Below are 22,479 nucleotides of genomic sequence, written 5' to 3'. Positions count from 1 at the left end.
CCAAAATGCAATGGGACAGGAACTGGGCTTTAAAAGCCCGTGATTGGACCAGAAACGTGAGTAAAAGCCAATTGAGGGGGCAGGAGTCTGCTAGAAATGTGATTGGAGTGACTAGGGGGTCCAGAGGCCAATCAGTAGTGAATACGCCCCCCAGTATATAACATAGCCCCGCCAAATCTCTAGCACTGTAATAGAGAGGCTGTGGAAGAGAGTGGAAGCAGTTCTGTTACTTCTGCTGCTCCAGTGTCATTTAGCAATTATTAGTGTGAGGAAAGGGATATGCAGTGTAGTTAGGGTACTATATACCACTATAGTTAGATTCAATAATCTAGTTTCTGTAGGGAAAGTGTTAAGTGTCAGGGTGACCGTAGTGTAGGGTGAACTGACTCTGCTATGCCAGGGTGACAGAACTCTTCCATGTCAGGGTGACCACCAGAAAAAAAAGATAATTTTTCTTAGAATTTTTATTAGCGCAGGGATGGGGTTCCGCTCCTTTCACACCTGGGCGTTTTTGTTTCAGGCGTTTATTGGACATTTTTTGGGCGTCTTTGGAGGCAGGCATGACATCTGAAATATGTGTGTGTGTATAGGAATGATCGAACTTTTTAAAAGTTCGGTTCGGCCAGAACACCCGAACTTCAAGAAAGTTCGGGTCCGGATTTCAGAACCCCATTGAAATCAATGGGACCCGAACTTCGGTAATCAAAAAACACCATTTTGAAGCCCTAAAACCCAATAAATGCCCCTAAAAAGTGCCTAGGGTTCTGGGTCATGCCCCAGGGACTATTAATCACACAAAAAAGTTTTTAAAAATTGTCGTTTTTGATAGAGAGACAATTATTGAAAAAATGATTGAAAAAAGAAAAAAGAGATTTCTTTGGATTTAGTGTCTGGGGGGTCTAAAAAGTGTACCTGGGAAGTTTCAGCTCTGTAGCATGTCCAGAACCAGAAAAAAAAATCATTTTTCTTAGAATTTTTATTTGCGCAGGGATGGGGTTCCGCACCTGTCACACCTGGGCGTTTTTGTTTCAGGCGTTTATTGGGCATTTTTTGGGTGTCTTTGGAGGCAGGCATGACATCTGAACTTCTGTATAGGGGTATATATACACACACACACACATATATACAGTATATATATATATATATATATCGATCCCGCGCTGAGATAAACGGAGTCTGCCTGGCGGACTACGTGTGGGAAAGAGCCCTTAATTATTTAGTAAAGCGGTTACAAAAAAAAAAAAAAAAAGTACAGTGTAAAAAAAAAAATTTTTTTTGTAAATAAGTGTGCTATGCTGTTTCAGACCCCGTTCACACTGGGGCGACCTTTCAGGCGACCTGGTCGCCTGACAAGTCGCCGTGGGTCGCCTTGCATAGGGCAGCACAGGACCCGTTCTAATAGGAGCGACACAAGTCGCTCCGACTTAGAAAAAGGGTCCGGAGCTTCTTTGGGGCGACCTGGAGCGACCTGCATTGACTTCAATGATATGAAGTCCGTGCCGGCCGCTCCGAGGTCGCGGTGCGAGCTGTGCACCGCGACTTCACAGGTCGCCCCGGCAAGTCGGGTCGCCCCAGTCTAAAAGAAACACATTTTAGTTTTATTATTTACAGAAAGAAACAAAAGAAAACAATTTTCACTTTTTATCAATCTGATCATTTGTAGTAAATAAAACTTTGTACTGAAAAAAAAAAAAAAAAAATAATGTATTACTTTTGTATTCTAATTAAAGAACTTCTTTTTTTTTAATTAACAAACATGTCATACTTACCTACTCTGTGCAATAGTTTTCCAGGGAGCAGTCCCGACTCTCCTCTTTTGAGGTACCCCACAGGCACTCCTCGGCACAGAGTGACCCCATAGCAAATGCCTTGCTATGGGGGCACTCGTGTGGGCTTGAACCTGAGCCCGGCTTTGTGTGACTTGGGATCGGGTTTGGGCAAGTATTTTGGGGGGGAGGGGGGACTGGAGGGGAGTTGAACACAGAAGGTTTTTTTACCTTAAAGCGGAGTTCTACCCAAAAATTTTACTTCCGCTTTAAGGCCTCCTGACCCCCTGACATTTAACATTTGGCATGTCATGTTTTTTTGGGGGGGGGGGAGCGGGTACCTAGATTTGACAGGTACCCCCTCCTACTTCCGCTTGGGCCGCCTAGGCGGCTCGAGCGGAAGTTCTCCTCTCCCCCTCCCTCACTGCAATCTTCTGGAACATGTCAGAGGTCCCAGAAGATTGCCCGTCCTTTAACCACTTCCCGCCGCCCTATAACAGAATGACGGCGGGAATGTGGTTGTGTTATCCTGGCCGGACGTCATATGACGGCGGCAGGATAACACAGCTCTGGGTGCCCCCCTGGGGCGCGCAGAGTGGCGATTGGTGATGCAAGGTGTCAGTCTGACACCCTGCATCTCCGATCTCTGTAAAGAGCCCCTGACGGACGCTCTTTACCATGTGATCAGCCGTGTCCAATCACGGCTGGTCACATAGTAAATAGGAACAGCCGTTGATCGGCTTTCCTTAGTTCGTGCCTGACAGGCACGAGTAAAGGAGCGCCGATCGGCGGCTCCCCTGACAGGGGGGGGGGGGGTCAGCACTGGTAATCAGATCATTGATTACCAGTGCAGACCCTCGGGGGGGGGGATGCCACTAGATCCACCAGGGATGCCCACTATGACCCCAGGGATGCCCACCATGACCCCAGGGATGCCCTCTATGGCCACCAGGGATGGCAATCAGGGCTCAGGGAGCCCCCCATTGCCCTCCCCATCAGTGCTGCCCGGCCAGTGTACTCCCTATCAGTGCTGCCCACAAGTGCCCATCATTGCCATCCTTTAGTGTCGCCCACCAGTGCCCATTATTGCCCACCAGTGCCGCCTATCAGTGCCCATTAGTGCCCATCAGTGCCGCCTGTCAGTGCCGATCAGTGCCACTCCATCAGTGCCCATCAGTGCCCACCAGTGCCGCCTATCAGTGCCCATTAGTGCCCGTCAGTGCCACCTATCAGTGCCCATCAGTGCCACCTATCAGTGTCCATCAATGCCGCCTATCAGTGCCCAGCAGTGCCGCCTATCAGTGCCCACCAATGCTGCATATCTGTGCTACCTATCAGTGCCACATATCAGTGTCTATCAGTGCCGCATATCAGTGCCGCCTATCAGTGCCGCCTATCAGTGCCACCCCATCAGTGCCACCCCATCAGTGCCTCCTCATCAGTGCCTGTCAGTGCAGTCTCATCAGTGCTCATCAGTGCTCATCAGTGCAGGAAAAAACTTATTTATTTACAAAATTGTATAACATAAACAAAAAAACTTTTTTTTTTTTTCAAACTTTTCGGATTTTTTTTATTTGTTTAGCAAAAAGGAAAACCCACAGGTGATCAAATACCACCAAAAGAATGCTCTATTTGTGGGGGGAAAATGACATAAATTTGGTGTAGATACAGTGTTGCATGACCGCGCAATTGTCATTCAAAATGCAACAGCGCTAAAAGGGGAAAATTGGCCTGGGCAGGAAGGGAGGGAAGTGCCCTGTATTAAAGTGGTTAAGGACACGCAGCACGACTCGGCTGTGAGCCCGCAAGCTGTCACAGCCGGGTGCCCACACTAGAGATGTGGGCACCGCGGGGGGGGGGGAGAGAACCGAAGCTCCAGCCGGGCGCATCGCTGGATCGTGGGACAGGTGAGTATGTGTTTATTAAAAGTCAGCAGCTACACTTTTTGTAGCTGCTGACTTTTAATAAACACAAAAACAGGTGGAACTCCGCTTTGATCTATAAAATGCTTTAAGGAAAAAAAATCTTCTGCCTTTACAACCACTTTAATGATAAAGGTATAGCTGAATCAAAAGCCTTGTAGCGAAAATCTAAAAATATAAAATTTGCTTTGGTTCCTAAGTGATGTACAAGGTGTGAGAGATAAACGGGCTAAAAAAAGCTGCAGATGTAAACATGCTGTAAAAAGCTTTTCAGTTGTACTAAGATGTTAAAACTTATATGAACTTTTAGTGACTGGGTTTACAGCTGCTTTAACCTTGATGCATTTCTTGGCATAATACATGTTGTTCTTAGATTCTATTTAATAGTTATTTTCTAAACCTGTGAAAAAAAAAAAAAAACAGTAATTTTGGTACTCCTTAATAAATAAGAGCCGGTTCACACTAGTGCGGCTGCGGCGTTCGCATGTAATGTCAGAGCGCACTGCTCCTTCATTACATGCGATCGGCTGTGCGGTGCGAGTTTAGCCATACACTTTGTATGGCTAAATTCGCACCGCAACAGCAGCAAACACGCACAGGACCCTTTTCTGCAGCCGCATCAGGATCGGATCGCACAGCGGTTCACACTTGTGCGATCCGATCCTGTGCGAACTGCAAGATCGCACTGCGATATGCGATCAAACTGGGGGTGTCGTTAAGATTACATTGACACCCCCAGCGTATCGCATATGGCAGTGTGAACTGCCGGGGTTGCGTTTGCGATGCGGGAACAGGCTGCGGATTCGCAGCCTTCCCGCATCGCATAAGTGTGAACCGGGGCTAAGTAAATACATTAAGTCACTGGCATATGAATATTATTTAAAAGTAGGGGCATCATGGAAATGATACATTTGAGTTTCATCTGGCTGCACAACATCTACTGACCTCTGTTTATTTATTATTATTATTATTATTTATTTATTTATTTATTTTTAGTCAGATAAATTTGAAATATTTCACATAAGGCTCGGTTCACATATATGCGATGCGGGAAGGCTGCGAATTCGCAGCCTGTTCCCGCTTCGCACACGCACCCCCGGCAGTTCACACTGCCATATGCGATACGCTGGGGGTGTCAATGTAATCTTAACGACACCCCCAGTTTGATCGCATATCGCAGTGCGATCGTGCAGTTCGCACAGGATCGGATCGCACAAGTGTGAACCGCTGTGCGATCCGATCCTGATGCGGCTGCAAAAATGCCTCCTGTGCGTGTTTGCTGCGGGAGCGATGCGAATTTAGCCATACAGTTTGTATGGCTAAACTCGCACCGCACAGCTGATCTCATGTAATGTCGGAGCAGTGCGCTCCGATATTACATGCGAACCCGGCACTCGCATCAGTGTGAACCGGGGCTAAGCCGACAAATAGATATAAATTTAAAAATTATATTTCTTTGTATACCCAAAAAATTTGAAATCCACCATAAAAAATTGAAAATAATAGCTTGGAAAAAATAAAAAGGAAACCTGACCCAAAATTAATATAGGTTTATTTAAAAAAAAATAGGTTAACAGACCAGCTGTAATGGATAAAGCATGGCAGAAGGGGTGAAATATTTATCTTTCTTGGGGTAAATGTGGCACTCTTGATCATGTGGCCAAACGCCTAGACATTTGGTCATGTGATCTCTGAGTTCTGTTACTCATTTTTTTATCGATCACAAGAATGATAGGCATAGATCTACTTTAAAATAGCTATCCTTATTATGAAGACATATAGGGGGAGATTTACTAAAGCTGGAGAGTGCAAAATCTGGTGCAGTTCTACATAGAAACCAATCAGCTTCCAGGTTTTATTGTCAAAGCCTCATTGAACAAGCTGAAGTTAGAAACTGATTGGTTAACATGCACAGCTGCACCAGATTCTGTGTGCACCAGTTTTATTAAATCTCCCCCATAGTTACATAGTTACATATTTAGGTTGAAAAAACACACAAGTCCATCCAGTTCAACCAAAAAGAAAAAACTGACTACTGTAGGTTTACAGGCAATTTCTTCAACCTTAGCTTTCCTGTTGTAGAATCCGCCATACAATTGAGCAATGCCAAAAATACTTTTTTTTTTTTTCAACCTTGTTGGGCTCTAAATCGGTTACACCATTCATTAGGAGTACGAACAATGGGTCTTCATAGAAAGAAACAATGTATTCCACATAACTACACATAATAGTCACTTTTACTACACTAGCTACATGCATAGTGGAAAATAGCACACATGTGAATAATTTCTAAAATTGGCAGAAGGCCCAGCGGGTCAGGTTAAGTTCATTATTATAAAAGCCCAGTGTGCACTATTTGCTGCTATAAAATGCATACATTTCACAAAAGCAATGCCATACTGCATAAATCTACTGGACTTTATACAGTCATATAACATATAGAACATTGTATATATAAATACATATATATATATATATATATATATATATATATATATATATATATATATATATATACTTTATTTATTTATTTATTTTTTTCATTGTACAACCACCATATTGAAACGTTCATCTCAGGTCGGTTTTGTATGAGGAAAAAAAATATGTGTTGCCTATGATAATCTTAATGTGCTTAGATAATAAACTATCCAAAGGGCCATTTTAAATGAGGAAAATCAGGAGCATTAACACATTAAGAAAAGGTCTTCTGCAGCCATTACTGTACATATAGGGTGTGTAAAGATCTCCCATGTCCACCTAAAGCCTGGGAAATGTCTGAGGGGCCAGAGTGCAACATAATGAAGAAATCAGAGAATCATGAAGGGCCTGATGTATCAACATGTTTTTATTGAGAATTTGAGCAATTTGCTCAGAGCCACCAATTCGATGATTACATTTCAGAACAGAAGCCAAATATGTCAGTGGCATGTTTTTGGATCTAGCCAAACCCAAACAAACACAGAGAGAACATGCAAATTCCATGCAGATTATGACAGGGTTAGGGTTGCATTTGAACCCATGACTCCAGTGTAATAATGAAACAGCCCTAACAATTGGGAATCTGGTTACTCTTTCCCACATTTAAAAGAAACCCTGTTGCAAAAAAATGGTACAAACTTTTTTTTTGTGAAAGAAGTCAGTAAGTACCTTTGTCCTTATCTGCACTGCCAAACACCACTTTGATGCTGTGAAATTGTCCCCTGAATTCTGCTGGGAAACTGACACTTTTAGGAGTGTTGATCTTCTTGATCCCCTGTAGATATTATTGATTCCTACCTCTTATCTTATGTCACTACTGTTGTATCCTACAGGGCCAGGGTGTCTTTTAATTATCACAAATATATATATATATATATATATATATATGTATCTATGTATGTATGTATGTTGTGAATACAAATGTTGTGAATAATGTACATGTGATCTTTTCATTTTTTATTTTTAATAAATTTGCAAGGTTTTCAAACAAACTTCTTTCACGTTGTCATTATGGGGTATTGTTTGTAGAATTTTGAGGAAAATAATGAATTTAATCAATTTTGGAATTAGGCTCCATGTACACGGGACGCTGGAAATGGCCGTTTAGGAGCAGTTGGGCATTTTTTTCAGAAGCCCCTGAACCCTCCTCCATGTTATCTTATCTGTCCATGTACACCAGGTCGTTTACAGTCATTTGCAGGCAGTTGCGTTCAGGGACTGTTTTTAGAACGCAATTATTTGCGTTCGAACGTGTGTTTCCCGGCGTTTCAAACGCACAAACGCGTCCGAACGCGTCCGAACGCGATGACCCGCGTTTAGCGTTCGCGTTTTTCCATTTTAAAGGGGAATCATTTTTTTGACCTCTAGGAACGCTTCTAAACGCAAACGCCCGCAAACGCCCGCAAACGCCGCTAAACGCGGGTACAAACGCTACCGAACGGACGTTTCAAACATCCTTAAATTCCAGCATTCAAAGGGACTTTTAACAATGTCCCGTGTACATGGAGCCTAAGGCTGTAACATAACAAAATGTGGAAAAAGTGAAGTGCTGTGAATACTTTCCGGATGCACTGTATATAGTGTATATTAGGGATTGACCGATTATCGACAATGCCGATATATCAGGGGCCAATATGCACTTTCCCCGATATATCGGAATCGGCCCCTGAGGTTACCGATATTGCTGATATTTCGGGAAAGTGCTTGTACCAGGGTGATTCCTAAAGCTAGAGTCATCACCCCGGTACCAGCGTCGATGGTCGGCTGTCTTGTAATGACAACCGATGCAGCTGAGAAGCCGCTCGACTGTCATTACAAGGAGCGGAAGGGGACATCTCCCCCCTCCCACTGCCTGCCGCGGCTTGCCCAGGTCTCCCGTCCCACCGGGAGACCCGGGCATCCCACCTTCACAGCCGCCGAAGAGAAGACCTGATCAAAGCCGCATTTGGCTCTGATCGGGCCTCCATGTAAATAACTAGTACTTGGCGGCAAATTCCAAAAAATGTGAGCAAATGTGAACTTGGCGTCTTGAATGTTTTTAAGTGCAGAGGAGGGGTTTGGGGTCTTTTAGACCCCCAGATCCCTCCACAATAGTACCTGTGAAAAAAAAAAAAATTTAAATGTTCGAAAATATCGGGCAATATCGGCCGGTACCGATATCTGATGACCAATATATCGGTATTGGCACTAAAAAAACGACATTGGTCGATCATTAGTGTATATATATATATATATATATATTTTTTTTTTTTTTTTTAAATCATTTCTGAATGTTTCTACTTTGTAGGGGCATCTTGATATCTGAGTGGTTAATATTTTAGCAGTACAGTGTTAGGATCAGTATTTGTTTCCAGTCTCGGAATGAATGTTCTCCCTATGTGTGGCTGTGTTCCTACGAGGACACAGAAATACACTTAATTGGCACACAATACAATTAGTTCTAATTCTGCATTTGAAAGGGAACTGGTCACTATCATAAAGGTCAGTGTGACCACGCTAGTCAGATGATAAATGAGCATTTGTTTCTTTTATTTGTGAAATGTTACAGTCTGTCAATGTGCTATCTGCAACCAGTAAATAATTAATAGAATGTAGATTTATGTATTTTTAAATAACAAACAAGTCCAGCTTGTACATTTTATTTAGAATATTTTATGAATAAAACTAATACCTCAAAGTGTGAAACTTGTGTTATTGGCTGCCATCTGTTATATGAACTGTGAAGACTGAATGCTGCATGAAAACCACATGTTTGTAAAAGCAATTTAGCCCACAAGCCAGTGGAAAGAGATGTTTTTCTAGTGATATACTTCTATTACACGTAAGTTACCCACAGATAAAAGCTCTTGGAAGCACTGCAGAGATCCAATATATAACCAAACATTTGTCTTTGGGTTATCGTTAGCAAAAATCCTTGCTTGGTCCATTACTGCCTTCTGTGGTGTAGGAGTTGCAAGGGCTATCTACCTAGCAACAGTGGCAGCTGGTGCTCCATGGGCCGGGGGGAGAAGGGGGGCAGCAGACCAACAACACCATACCCCCCCCCCCTGGATCACACCAGCCCGCACACCATACCCCCCCACCCCCGGTCGCTGGCTCACTTACCCTGAACACCTGGAGGGCAGGCAGGCAGGCAGCAGTGGCGGTGGTGGTGGCTTCTCCTCAGTCTCCTTTTGTCTCCTCCCTCCTCCTCCTTGATAAATGGCATGGCTTCTCCTTTCGGCCAATCGGGATGCGGGTCTCAGGACCCGCTTCCTGATTGGCCAAGAGGAGGATCCGTGTGAAAATAGTGAATATTCATTCGCTATTGTCACACAACTGGCTGGGTTCAGGGACGCAGAACAGCCCACCCTTTTTTGAAGAATATTAGAGCCTCTGGCTCTAATCACGTGCTTCAAAAAAAAAAAAAAAACCCATTGGAATCCATGCGTCCAGCTCCCTGCATGTAGATTAGGGGACCGGACGCATGGATGGGGGGGGGGGGGGTTGCGACGCCCCTGCGCCCCCAATGGACGAGCCGCCACTGCCTAGCAATCAATTTAATAGAAAAGCTAGCCAAATACAGCTCAAACTTCTAATAATTCCTTCTGAGTTGGCTAAAATTCGAGCCGTAGGTGGCCCTGCCTACACTCCAATGTTGATTTAGAAATTGACTAAGCCAGGTGGAAAACTAGCAGCCGAACAGTGATGCCACCCTTTCGGATGCAGTCACTGTTTAGGTATTCTGACAGCAGGCAATAGGCTGCCGTGGAACTTCCTCCATCCACATTATTTTGTATGGAAGTATAGAGCTAGCTTAAAGCGTAACTCCACTATTGTTGAGAACATGACATTCCCCTCTGGGCGATCTCTGTATATTACATGGATTTTAACAAACTTTGGTTCAGATTCCTACCTTTTGTTATTATGAATAAATCACTGTGTGTTCCTCTGTGCCTCTGTGCTGAGTGGGTCAAATGGGAGTGGTTTCATAATTATCTATCAGCTGTGGAAGCTGCAGGGCACTAACTTGGAAAACTGCTGGGCCTACATACCTTTAGATGTGTTCCTATTGGGAGTATCTCACCAAAAATGACATTTTTGTTGCAGGGGATGCCAGAAATCTGACTTGTATCTTAGACAGACTTCTGGGAAAATTGGTGAGCCAATTACACAAGCAGGAAATTATGTTTCTGGGGTGTGGTCAGTATACATTCTGTGTACAGAACAGCTCCAGGTAGCCATGTTGCATTGCATTTTCAGAAAATTACAACAGCTGCAGATTCAAAAGGAATGGTCATTTCTTAATAACATTCAATTACAATATGATTTGTGTCGCAATTGTATACGCTATATTGTTTTTTCTTTGTTTGCTATTTTTTTTCCCCATGAAAGTGGAATTACCCTTTAAGTCATAGACTATTTTTTTTTTTTTTTTTTTGCAGTAATCCTATACCTGAGCTGGAAACAGATTATCATTCATTCAGCAACAGAACAATGTCCAGTTTCTGGAAAGTTTCCTAACATAGCATAACATTTTTAAATTGCATAATACCTTAGCTTGGTAGTTTGCTACAGCAGCAATTGATGATAGTATTGCACTCTGTTTAAAATAGTATACAGTATAATAGTATATACACTGCTCAAAATAATTAAAGGATTACTTCGAAAACACATCAGATCTCAATGGGGAAAATATCATGCAGGGTATCCATACTGATATAGATTGGGTAATGTGTTAGGAATGAAAGGATGCTACATTGTTTGATGGAAATTAAAATGATCAACCTACAGAGGGCTGAAATCAAAGACACCCTGGAAATCAAAGTGAAAAAAATGATGCAGCAGGCTAGTCTATTTTGCTGAAATTTTATTGCAGCAACTCCAAATGGTACTCAGTAGTTTGTATGGTCCCAATGTGCTTGTATGCATACCTGACAACGTCGGGGCATGTTGCTAATGAGACGACAGATGGTGTCCTGGGGTATTTCCTCCAAGATCTGGACCAGGGCATCACTGAGCTCCTGAATAGGTGCAACCTGGCGGCATCGGATGGACTGAAACATAATGTCCCAGAGGTGTTCTATTGAATTTTGGTCAGGCACGCGTTGGGACATTCAATGGTATCAATTCCTTCATCCTCCAGGAACTGGCTACATACTCTCACCACATGACTCTTGGGCATTTTTGTTCACCAGGAGGAACCCAGGACCCACTGCACCAGCGTAGGGTCTGGCAACGGGTCCAAGGATTTCATCCCAATACCTAACGGGAGTCAGGGTGCCATTGTCTAGCCTGTAGAGGTTTGGGCGTCCTGCCATGGTCTTTCACATCTGTCACATGTGTTTAGGGTGAACCTGCTCTCATCTGTGAAAAGCACAGGGCACCAGTGGTGGACCTGCCAATTCTGATGTTCAATGGCAATCGAGCTCCATAGTACTGGGCACTGAGGACATCGGGCTCTCAGGCCGCCCTCATAAAGTCTGTTTCTGACTGTTTGGTGGGAGACATTCACACCAGTGGCCTACTGGAGGTCATTTTGTAGAGTTCTGGCAGTGCTCATCCTGTCAGTGTCATCTAAAGAGCATTAGAGGCCCCCGGGCAATGCAGTGCACTGGAGCCCTGCCTAAACAATTCACGCGAATAAAAATTAATAAAAAATTATCGATAAGGCGATATTTATTGGTACAGCAGTGCCAGGCTAATGACCGCTTCCAAGTTCGGCGGCTGGGTCCAGTGAACAAACACACGGATGGGAGTCAGACTCTACTGTCCTGTGTCTGCCTGTTCCTGTGGAGGCGGACAGGCATTCCTGCAGTTGTGGGCTCCCCTTCCACGGCCCAAGTGGCCTGACAGCAGCACAGGGCCAACAGGTGCTTGCCACCTGCTAAGTTCCGGCCGGATTCAGGACTAATGCTTGGCTGGGGCTGGGTTGCTGGGCAAGTGGGGTCCCCTGGGAAGGTGGGGCCCCCAGGCAACTGCCCAGCGTGCCCATTCGGTAAGACAGCCCTGCATCCTGTTCCTACTTGCACAAAGAAGCTGATACCAGTCCAGCTGATGTGTTAAGGACCGTCTACGGTCCTGTTCAGCTCTCCTAGAGTAACTGCCTGTCTCCTAGAATCTTTTCCATGCTCTTGGAACTGTGCTGGAAGACACAGCAAACCTTCTGGCAATGGCACATATTGATATGCCATCCTGGAGGATTTGGACTGCCTGTAAAACCTCTAAAGCAGGGGTAGGGAACCTTGGATCTCCAGCTGTGCTGAAACTACAAATCCCATCGTGCCTCTGCCTTAGGAAGGCATGCCTGTGGATGTCAGAGTTTTGCAGTGCCTCATGGGATTTGTAGTTTCAGCACAGCTGGAGAGCCAAGGTTCCCTACCCCTGCTCTATAGGGTCCAGGTATCATTTCATGCTACCAGTAGTGACACTGACCCAAGCCAAATACAACTCTAGTGAAAAACAATCAGAAAAGATGAGTGGGGGAAAAAATGTCAGTGGCTTCCACCTGTAAAACCATTCCTGTTATGGAGGTTGTCTCAGTGTTGCCCATCTAGTGCACATGTTGTTACATTCATTAACACCACAGCAGCTGAAACTGATTAACAACTCCCTCTGCTACCGAAATGACCAGATCAATATCCCAGGAGTTTAATAGACTTGATGCTATACTCTGATTAAAAAGTGTTCCTTCTTTGAGCAGTGTATAATAATATATGATTTGCTGACGTATTCTTGAAATAGGGCAGTTGATCATTGATTCTGGGTTCAGCAGTGCTATATATGCCTGTGGCTTTGTGACAGACCAGGCATCTAACACCCAAAAATGTGCTAAATGTTTAAGAGGTTGTAGCCAGAATAGTGCATAATCACAGCAGTGATCAGCAGCAGGGATGTCATTTTTAATACTTTTTAAACTATTAACAGAGTTGTTTTAAATGGAATCTGCATTAAATGCTTATCAGTCCACACATACATTTCTGCATTTTTTGCCTTTTAAAGCCCAATTTGAGTTTTTTTAAAAAATTACAATTGAACTGGTGGAGCTACATGCTCCTGGTCACATGTCTACAATTCTGGTCCTATCTGCTTTGCTAAAATAGCTTAAACTATAAGTGAAAGAGAAAGATGAATAACTCATTCCATTTCTATTCCCCTCTCTGTCTTCTATGTACAGACTTCCAATTAGAAAGAGAGACCATGAAAGCAAACAGGCCCTTCTCTACTCTCTAGAAAACCCATAATGTTCGGTAGAAGCAGTGTCCCCTCTATGTGCATATTTGTAAAATAAAGATTTATATAAGTAACAAAATACAAATATAAAACAACAGGTTAAAAATTCACAAACTTTAATTAGTTTCTTTCCTTCCTACTCTATACTGTCATGTCCTATACAGAAGCTCTACTTTTAAGTGTAAATGAGTTAGTTACCTTAAAAGAGTATTCAGCTGAATAATTCAGATGCTTTACATTTACTTTGAAAATATTGTCGGTGTGCAACATAGCCTAAGAATTTATAGTGAATATCTAAACTAGAAAGAGCATACCTGAAACTGGTAAAATACCTTCCTGATCTGTTTCCAGTTTTGGAAAAAGATTTTTTTGTATTAGGTCTAGAAACATTACCAGTAAAGTACGCCTATCTCCTTTTCTCAGAGAATGGGTGCAGGAACTGGACCTTGCCCCTTCTTCCTGCTGAACTGCATTAAATGGTGGGTGTGGCAGGGTTTTAAAAATGCATTAAATACCAGGAGTGGGTTACATATAGAGTGCAGAGATCAGGAGTGGGCAATGTACAGAGTGCCGAGTTCAGGAGTGTGCTATGTATAGAGTGCAGGGTTCAGGAGTGCAGTACACACAGAATGCAGGATTCAGGGGTGCGCTACACACACATTTCAGAGTTCAGGAGTGCTTTATTTCTAGAGTGCAGGATTCAATGGTGCACTACACACAGTGCAGAGTTAAGGAATGTGCTGCATACAGAGTGCAGGATACAGGGGTGCACTACACACAGAATGCAGAGTTTAGGAGAGTGCTCCATACTGACTGATATATATATATATATATATATGCTCATTCCAGGGGTTCAGGGGTGTGCTATGTACAGAGAGCATGGTTCATCTCTGTTTTACATACCCTTACTTTTGCATCCTCTATCCACATTTCATTTCCACCCCTTCTCAGCTCTGACCTCTGCACTACTCTCCCCTGAACCCCCACTTCTGCACATCCCCCTCCTCCACTGAGCTCACCCCCCCCCATCCTTCAAAACTTCCACGCATCTTACCTTTAAAAAAAAAAAACACCTGCCTGGCTCTAGTGCCTTCCCACAATGTAGATGGCTCCAATTCTCTTCCTTGTAGCAAGATCATCAGTATGCTTCTGCATTTGTGCACCCAGGAACTGATGGTGATCACAGAGGGTGTAGCCTAGCTTATGAGCCCCATCCCACCCATGACTCTGCATTGCACTAGCACCTGCATCTCTCTTGTACTATCAGTGAGTGCAGAGGAGGAGGGATCTGTAGAGCCCCCAGAGAGGCAAAAGGTCCTTGTAAGCACAGAAGCCAGACTTCTGTGTTTACATGTGACAGTGGTAAGCAGGGAGCACAGAGTGACGAGAACCAGTGGTGAAAACGGAGTTTCACCACTTTCTGTCTGAAAAAAATAAAATAAAAAATATATATGTATATAAACATACATACACACACACACACACATACTTACATGATAAGATATACTATATATGTACAGTGCCTTGAAAACATATTCATACTTCTTGAAATTTTCCACAGTTTATTATGTTACAGATAAAAACGAAAATTTATTTTATTGGGATTTTATGTGATAGAAAAACACAAAGTGGCACATAATTGTGAAGTGGAAGGAAAATGATAAAGGGTTTTCAAAACGTTTTTACAAATAAATATCTGAAAAGTGTGGTGTGCATTTGCATTCAGCCCCCTTTACTCTGATACCCCTAACTAAAATCTAGTGGAATTGATTGCCTTCCGAAATCACCTAATTCGTAAATAGAGTCTACCTACGTGTAATTTATTCTCTGTATAAATACAGCTGTTCTGTGAAGCCCTCAGATGTTTGTTAGAGAATCTTAGTGAACAAACAGCAATATGTAGGGGCCAAGAAACACACCAGACAGGTCAGGGATACAGTTGTGGAGATGTTTAAAGCAGGGTTAGGTTATAAAAAAATGTTGAACATCTTACGGAGCACTGTTTAATTCATCATCCGAAAATGGCAAGAGTATGGCACAACTGCACACCTACAAAGACATTGCCATCCACCTAAACTGACAGGCCAGCCAAGGAGAGCATTAATTAGAGAAGCAGCAAAGAGGCCCATGGTAACTCTGGAGGAGCTGGTTACGACTAAGCGGACGTTTATCCGTGAAACGCGTCAACTACTATGCGTTCATCTCTTGTCTCTGACTATATTATGGATACACTTTGAATTGATTTTATCTTTTGGATATGAATAAAACAGATTTTATATTTTTAACCTTCAAGTTGGAGTGCGGCTATTTCTCTCTATACATTACAGTTGCCTGGACTGCGGATCCTTGCTGCACCTTATTTTGATGGTTGGGATTACCTTAACACTGGAGCGGTTCTTTTGCCCTTTCTGCTGATCTGTAACTCTGGAGGAGCTGCAGAGATCCACAGCTTAGGTGGGAGAATCTGTCCATAGGACAACTATTAGTCATGCACTCCACAAATCTGCAAAAGAAAAATGCGAGGCTTGGCACCTTGCTCCTGCACTCAGAACCTGGTTCTCAAACACCCTCTATCACGGGACTTTCATCTTGGCATCCCCAAATGGCTAGACCTTGCTGCCCTCTATGACCGGGGTGGTCGACTTGACACTGTAAACATAAACAAAAAAGAGGGCGCACCAGCCTAGCGCATTATCCTCAGTAGGCTTTTATTGATAAATAATTAAAAAGTGTCTACTCACAAACAAGTGATGTAAACCAGCATATTAAATTGGACAGACAACGTCCATAGTGTTGGAGTCCACTGTCTAAGTCCAGGAGATTGTCTGACGGGTTTTTAGGCAGTGCCTCTTCCTCAGAGGCTCTGAGGAAGAGGCACTGCCTTGAAACGCGTCAGCCGATCTCCTGAACTTAGACAGTGGACTCCAACACTATGGACATTGTCTGTTGGATTTAATATGCTGGTTTACATCACTTGTTTGTGAGTAGACACTTTTTAATTATTTATCAATAAAAGCCTATTGAGGATAATGCGCTAGGCTGGTGCGCCCTCTTTTTTGTTTATGTTTACAAACTCCACAAATCTGGCTTTTATGGAAGAGTGGCAAGAAGAAAGCCATTGTTGAAAAAAAGCCATGAGAATTCCAGTTTGCCACGTGGAGGACACAGTAAACATGTGTAAGAAGTTGTTCTGGTCAAATGAGGCCAAAATTTAACTTTTTGGCCTACACAAAAAAAAACACTATGTGTGGCGGAAAACTTACACTGCACATCACCCTGAACACACCATCCCCAACGTGAAACAGGGTGGTGACAGCATCATGTTGTGGAGATGCTTTTCTTCAGCAGGGACAGGGAAGCTGATCAGAGTTGATGGGAAGAAGGATGGAGCCAAATACAGGGCAATCTTAGAAGAAAACCTGTTAAGAGTCTGCAAAAGACTTGAGACTGGGGTGGATGTTCATCTTCCAGCAGGACAACAGCCCTAAACATACAGCCAGGGCTACAATGGAATGCTTTGGATCAAAGCATATTCATGTGTTAGAATGGCCCAGTCAAAGTCCAGACCTAAATCTAATTGAAAATCTGTGGCAAGACTTGAAAACTGCTGTTCACAGATGCTCTTCATCTAATCTGACAGGGCTTGAGCTATTTTGCAAAGAAGAATGGGCAAACATGTCACTATCTAGATGTGCAAATCTGGTGGAGACATACCTTAAAAGATTCGCAGCTGTAAATGCAGCGAAAGGTGGTTCTACAAAGTATTGACTCAGGGGGGCTGAATACAAATGCACGCCAACATTTTCTGATATTTATTTGTAAAAAAATGTAAAAACCATTTTCCTTCCACTTCACAATTATGTGCCACTTTGTGGTGGTCTATAACATAAAATCCCAACGAAATAAATGTAAAACATTTAGTATAACATGATAAATTGTAAAATCTCAAGGGATATGAATACATATATATTATATATATAAATATGTGTGTATATATGTATATATGTATCTAAACAGTATCTCACAAAAGTGAGTACACCCCTCAGATTTTTGTAAATATTTTATTATAACTTTTCATGTGACAAAACTGAAGAAATTACACTTTGTTACAATGTAAAGTAGTGAGTGTACAGCTTGTATAACAGTGTAAATTTGCTGTCCCCTCAAAATAACTCAACACACAGCCATTAATGTCTAATCCGCTGGCAACAAAAGTGAGTACACCCCTAAGTGGAAATGTCCAAATTGGGCCCAAAGTTTCAATATTTTGTGTGGCCACCATTATTTTCCAGCACTGCCTTAACCCTCTTGGGCATGGAGATCACCAGAGCTTCACAGGTTGCCACTGGAGTCCTCCTCCATGACGACATCACAAAGCTGGTGGATGTTAGAGACCTTGCGCTCCTCCACCTTACATTTGAGGATGCCCCACAGATGCTCAATAGGGTTTAGGTCTGGAGACATGCTTGGCCAGTTCATCACCTTTACCCTCAGATTCTTTAGAAAGGCAGTGGTCGTCTTGGAGGTGTGTTTGGGGTCATTATCATGTCGGAATACTGCCCTGCGGCTCAGTCTCCGAAGGGAAGGGATCATGCTCTGCTTCAGTATGTCACAGTACATGTTGGCATTCATGGTTCCCTCAATGGACTGTAACTCCCCAGTGCCGGCAGCACTCATGCAGCCCCATACCATGACACTCCCACCACCATGCTTGACTGTAGGCAAGACACACCTGTCTTTGTACTCCTCACCTGATTGCCGCCACACACGCTTGACACCATCTGAACCATATATGTTTATCTTGGTCTCATCAGACCACAGGACATGGTTCCATTAATCCATGTCCTTAGTCTGCTTGTCTTCAGCAAACTGTTTGCAGGCTTTCTTGTGCATCATCTTTAGAAGAGGCTTCCTTCTGGGACGACAGCCATGCAGACCAATTTGATGCAGTATGCGGCGTATGGTCTGAGCACTGACAGGCTGACCCCCCACCCCTTCAACCTCTGCAGCAATGCTGGCAGCAATAATACGTCTATTTCCCAAAGACAACCTCTGGATATGACGCTGGGCACGTGCACTCAACTTCCTTGGTCGACCATGGCAAGGCCTGTTCTGAGTGGAACCTGTCCTGTTAAACCACTGTATGGTTTTGGCCACCGGGCTGCAGCTCAGTTTCAGGGTCTTGGTAATCTTCTTATAGATTAGGCGATCTTTATATAAAGCAAGAATTCTTTTTTTCAGATTCTGAGAGAGTTCTTTGCCACGAGGTGCCATGTTAAACTTCCAGTGACTAGTATCAGAGAGTGAGAACGATAACACCAAATTTAACACACCTGCTTCCCATTCACACCTGAGACCTTGTAACACTAATGAGTCACATGACACCGGGGAGGTAAAATGGCTAATTGGACCCAATTTGGACATTTTCACTTAGGGGTGTACTCACTTTTGTTGCCAGCGGTTTTGTTATACAAACTGTACACTCACTACATTGCAGCAAAGTGTCATTTCTTCAGTGTTGTCACATGGAAAGATATAATAAAATATTCACAAAAATGTAAGGGGTGCTCTCTTTTGTGAAATACTGTATATATATATATATATATATATATATATATATATATATATTTTTTTTTTTTTAAGAATAATAATCTATATCTACAAACTACAATCTCATTTATAACATTCAGACCAAACTCACCCATCCATGTCTCTGTGCTTTATTATGTTGACAAATTACTTTAAAAAAAATGCCTCCCTAGTATTTCTAGCTGTCTCCATCTTGTGTAAGGACAGATGATTCATGTAGCATTTACTTCCTGGAATCTGTCTGCCCTTAGTTCAAGCACAGGGGTGTACTTAGCTAAGAAAGCTGCTCCAGGGCCGGTGCTACCATTAAGAAAAATTAGGCAGCTGCCTAGGGCGCACTGCCACCTAGGGGCACCCTGACGTCGGTTTCCAGGCATCCCAAGTCTCCCGCGAGGTGTGGGACTCACTGACACCCGCAAGCGCAGCCCAATATCCCGGTTGCACTTGTCAGCCGTCAGTGAAGAACTCTGTCAGTGAGAAGAACTGAGCGGTGCCACTGCTTCCTGTAAAGTTCAGGTCCTCCTGTCACAGGCGGAGTGATATTGCGAGAACCTGCTACAGTAAAAGGATCTTTTCTCCAAAATGTAGTGAAGAGGATACTTTCATGGATCATAAACTAGCTTTTAACATGACCACCCTCCTACTATGACTATTACAATCCCATTCAATCCTTCCTCTTAAATTGTCATTAACAGCACATAATGGATTAGGCAGCCGGTGTTTCGGGAGGAGGAACAAGGTGCTTTGGCTTCCTGGGCAGCAGGGAGGGGGCTGCTCTCCAAAAGTATGAGATGGTAGAGTCAGTTCTCCAACATCTATCCACAACCAGGGCTAGGTGTCCAGTAACAAACATAAATCACTTACTGTATCTCTTTGGTCCATCTTCTAAACAAAATGACAATGTTAATGTTGCATCATCTTCAAAGAATTCTGTTGTAAAGGCATCCCACCAAAGATTGTCACTATCCTGTGGAGGAAAAAACAAACCCGTATTGACAGAGTGAACTGGACACATTGCACAATGCTAAATAAAAATTGAAATGATTGCATTTTTCCACACTTTGTACACATATTGGACCTGATTTACCAAGGAATAAGCCTGTCCACAATCAAATCAATTCCAGCAAACCAGAGTGAGCAACCAAAGTGTACCCTCACAGGATTCATGACATGTATGTGATACTCAATGCTGTAACAGTGGGCATACAACTATTCACTAACAAAGGTGGTTTGCTAAAGCAATACACTACTACTGGGTCGAACAAGAGAAAAACTGACAGCTCAGGTCGGAGCCATTGTACTAACAATCTCATGTAAGTACAGCAATCTCTCCCCTGAGCTATTGTGTTCCCCACCAGAACACCCTGGTCAGTGCTCTCCAGTATTGGTTGAGAACTCTGACCGCGAGCCAGTCGGCAGACCTTTTTCCGGACATGACCCTTTTACAGAAGTCGGCCGAATGTGGATGTAGCACCCTCCTAGGTAGGTGCTAGGAAAGAGCATATTGTGGTCTTGTCTGCTTATCAGGGGGGCCTGATCAGTTAGTTAGGCTGTCATGTGCTTCCAAGTGTGTCTGTTGAGTCTGGGGAGTCTCCCCACTGTATCCAATGAGGGCTCTTGTTGGGCAGTGGAGGAAACCGGACCAAAAGCACACCAGGGCGTATATTAGTCTCAGTGGGCGGAACCTGCCGCAATGCACCCTGGGATGGGGTATAAGTCTGAGGGGAGCACATGACAGGGTGTCCTTGGCGGGAAGCAGAGTCCCAGGAAGAGGCTGACGGCAGGAGGTCTTTGGAGGAACAAAGAGGACAATTTGGTTTGGTGATGTAGCAGGGGGCCAGGTTGTGGATGGCTTTGTAAGTTACTGTTAGTATCTTGAATTTAATTTGTTGGTTGAGTGGCAGCCAATAGAGGTATTGACAGTGTACTAGGCTTAAGCAGCATACCCTCCAGTGACTGAATGTATGCCAACAAATTGGTGGCATAGCTAGAATCAAAATTCATAAATAGTATGTTGAAGTCACTTTACATGCAGAAGCAATACTTCATGGAGTGCACAGAGTAAAAAAATAATGTGTAAGATGATAGTAGCTATATTAGTGCTCTTTTAACAACACAGTTGAGAACTGCACATGATATTTTTTATATTTGCACTAACAGTAAGTTGTCTGTTTATGAAACAAGAAATGGTCGAATGTCACAAGCATTTGCTCCACCATCAAAAATCCTGACCATATTTTGCTGACATTCTATGACTGGCAGCTCCATCTAGTGGCGTTTGCGGTATTGCAGGAAAAAAGCGCACCATGGCCACTAGATGGAGCTGGAAATCTTAGGAAATCAACATATTAATTAAAGTATACCTAAAGGGAAAAGTTTTCTTTATTCTTTCTTCTATAATAGAGGAGAAATCTTCCAATGAGGACACTAGTTTTGGTGACCTGGGGGGCCCCTAGAGATTTCCTTAATTTACAGGGAATTCTTCTTATTTCCTATTTTGGCAATGGGACAGGAAATAAAGGGTAATCTATCTAATGAGACAGAGATGGCAAAAAAAAAAAGAAGAAGAAAACTGACAAGGGTTTTTACTTTAACCACATCCCGCCCGCCTTATAGGCGTTTGACGTCGGGATTGTGGTTGTATTATCCTGACCGGACGGGGGGGGGGGTGTGCCACTAGAACCACCAGGGATGCCCACCAATGACCCCAGGGATGCCCACCATGACCCCAGAGATGCCCACTATGGCCACCAGGGATGGCAATCAGCCCCCCAGAGCCCCCCATTGCCCTCCCTATCAGTGCTGCCCACCAGTGCCTATCATTGCCATCTATCAGTGTCGCTCACCAGTGCCCATTATTGCCCACCAGTGCCACCTATCAGTGCCCATTAGTGCCCATCAGTGCCGATCAGTGCCGCCCATCAGTGCCCACCAGTGCCACCTATCAGTGCCCATTAGTGCCCATCAGTGCCACCTATCAGTGCCCATCAGTGCCACCTATCAGTGCCCATCAATGCCGCCTATCAGTGCCCAGCAGTGCCGCCTATCAGTGCCCACCAATGCTGCATATCAGTGCTACCTATCAGTGCCACATATCAGTGCCTATCAGTGCCGCCTATCAGTGTCGCCTATCAGTGCCACCCCATCAGTGCCACCCCATCAGTGCCACCCCATCAGTGCCTGTCAGTGCAGTCTCATCAGTGCTCATCAGTGCAGGAAAAAACGTATTTATTTACAAAATTGTATAACATAAACAAAAAAACTTTTTTCAAACTTTTCGGTATTTTTTTATTTGTTTAGCAAAAAGGAAAAAACCCAGAGGTGATCAAATACCACCAAAATAAAGCTCTATTTGTGGGGGGAAAATGACATAAATTTGGTGTAGGCACAGTGTTGCATGACCGCGCAATTGTCATTCAAAATGCAACAGCGCTAAAAGGGGAAAATTGGCCTGGGCAGGAAGGGGGTGAAAGTGGTTAACTACCTCCCGTCTGCTGTATAGTAAAATGACA

The 22,479-nt window shown here is 43.6% G+C and overlaps 1 protein-coding gene across 5 annotated transcripts in view; it reads right to left on the bottom strand.

Annotated features, from left to right (window-relative positions):
* LDB2 (LIM domain binding 2) overlaps positions 1-22,479 on the bottom strand; it is a 645,842-nt gene that overhangs the window by 336,223 nt on the left and 287,140 nt on the right. For all 5 annotated transcript variants that reach the window (XM_082259241.1, XM_082259242.1, XM_082259243.1 and 2 more), the window contains exon 2: positions 19,832-19,934. In XM_082259241.1, the coding sequence (XP_082115367.1) occupies positions 19,832-19,934 (103 nt within the window). The remainder of the gene's footprint in view (positions 1-19,831; positions 19,935-22,479) is intronic.

This window comes from Pelophylax lessonae (genome assembly GCF_965119305.1).
Source record: "Pelophylax lessonae genome assembly, chromosome: 1".
Lineage (NCBI taxonomy): Eukaryota > Metazoa > Chordata > Amphibia > Anura > Ranidae > Pelophylax > Pelophylax lessonae.
The sequence above is the reverse complement of the archived record's forward strand: the minus strand, read 5'-3'. Positions and strand labels throughout refer to the sequence as shown.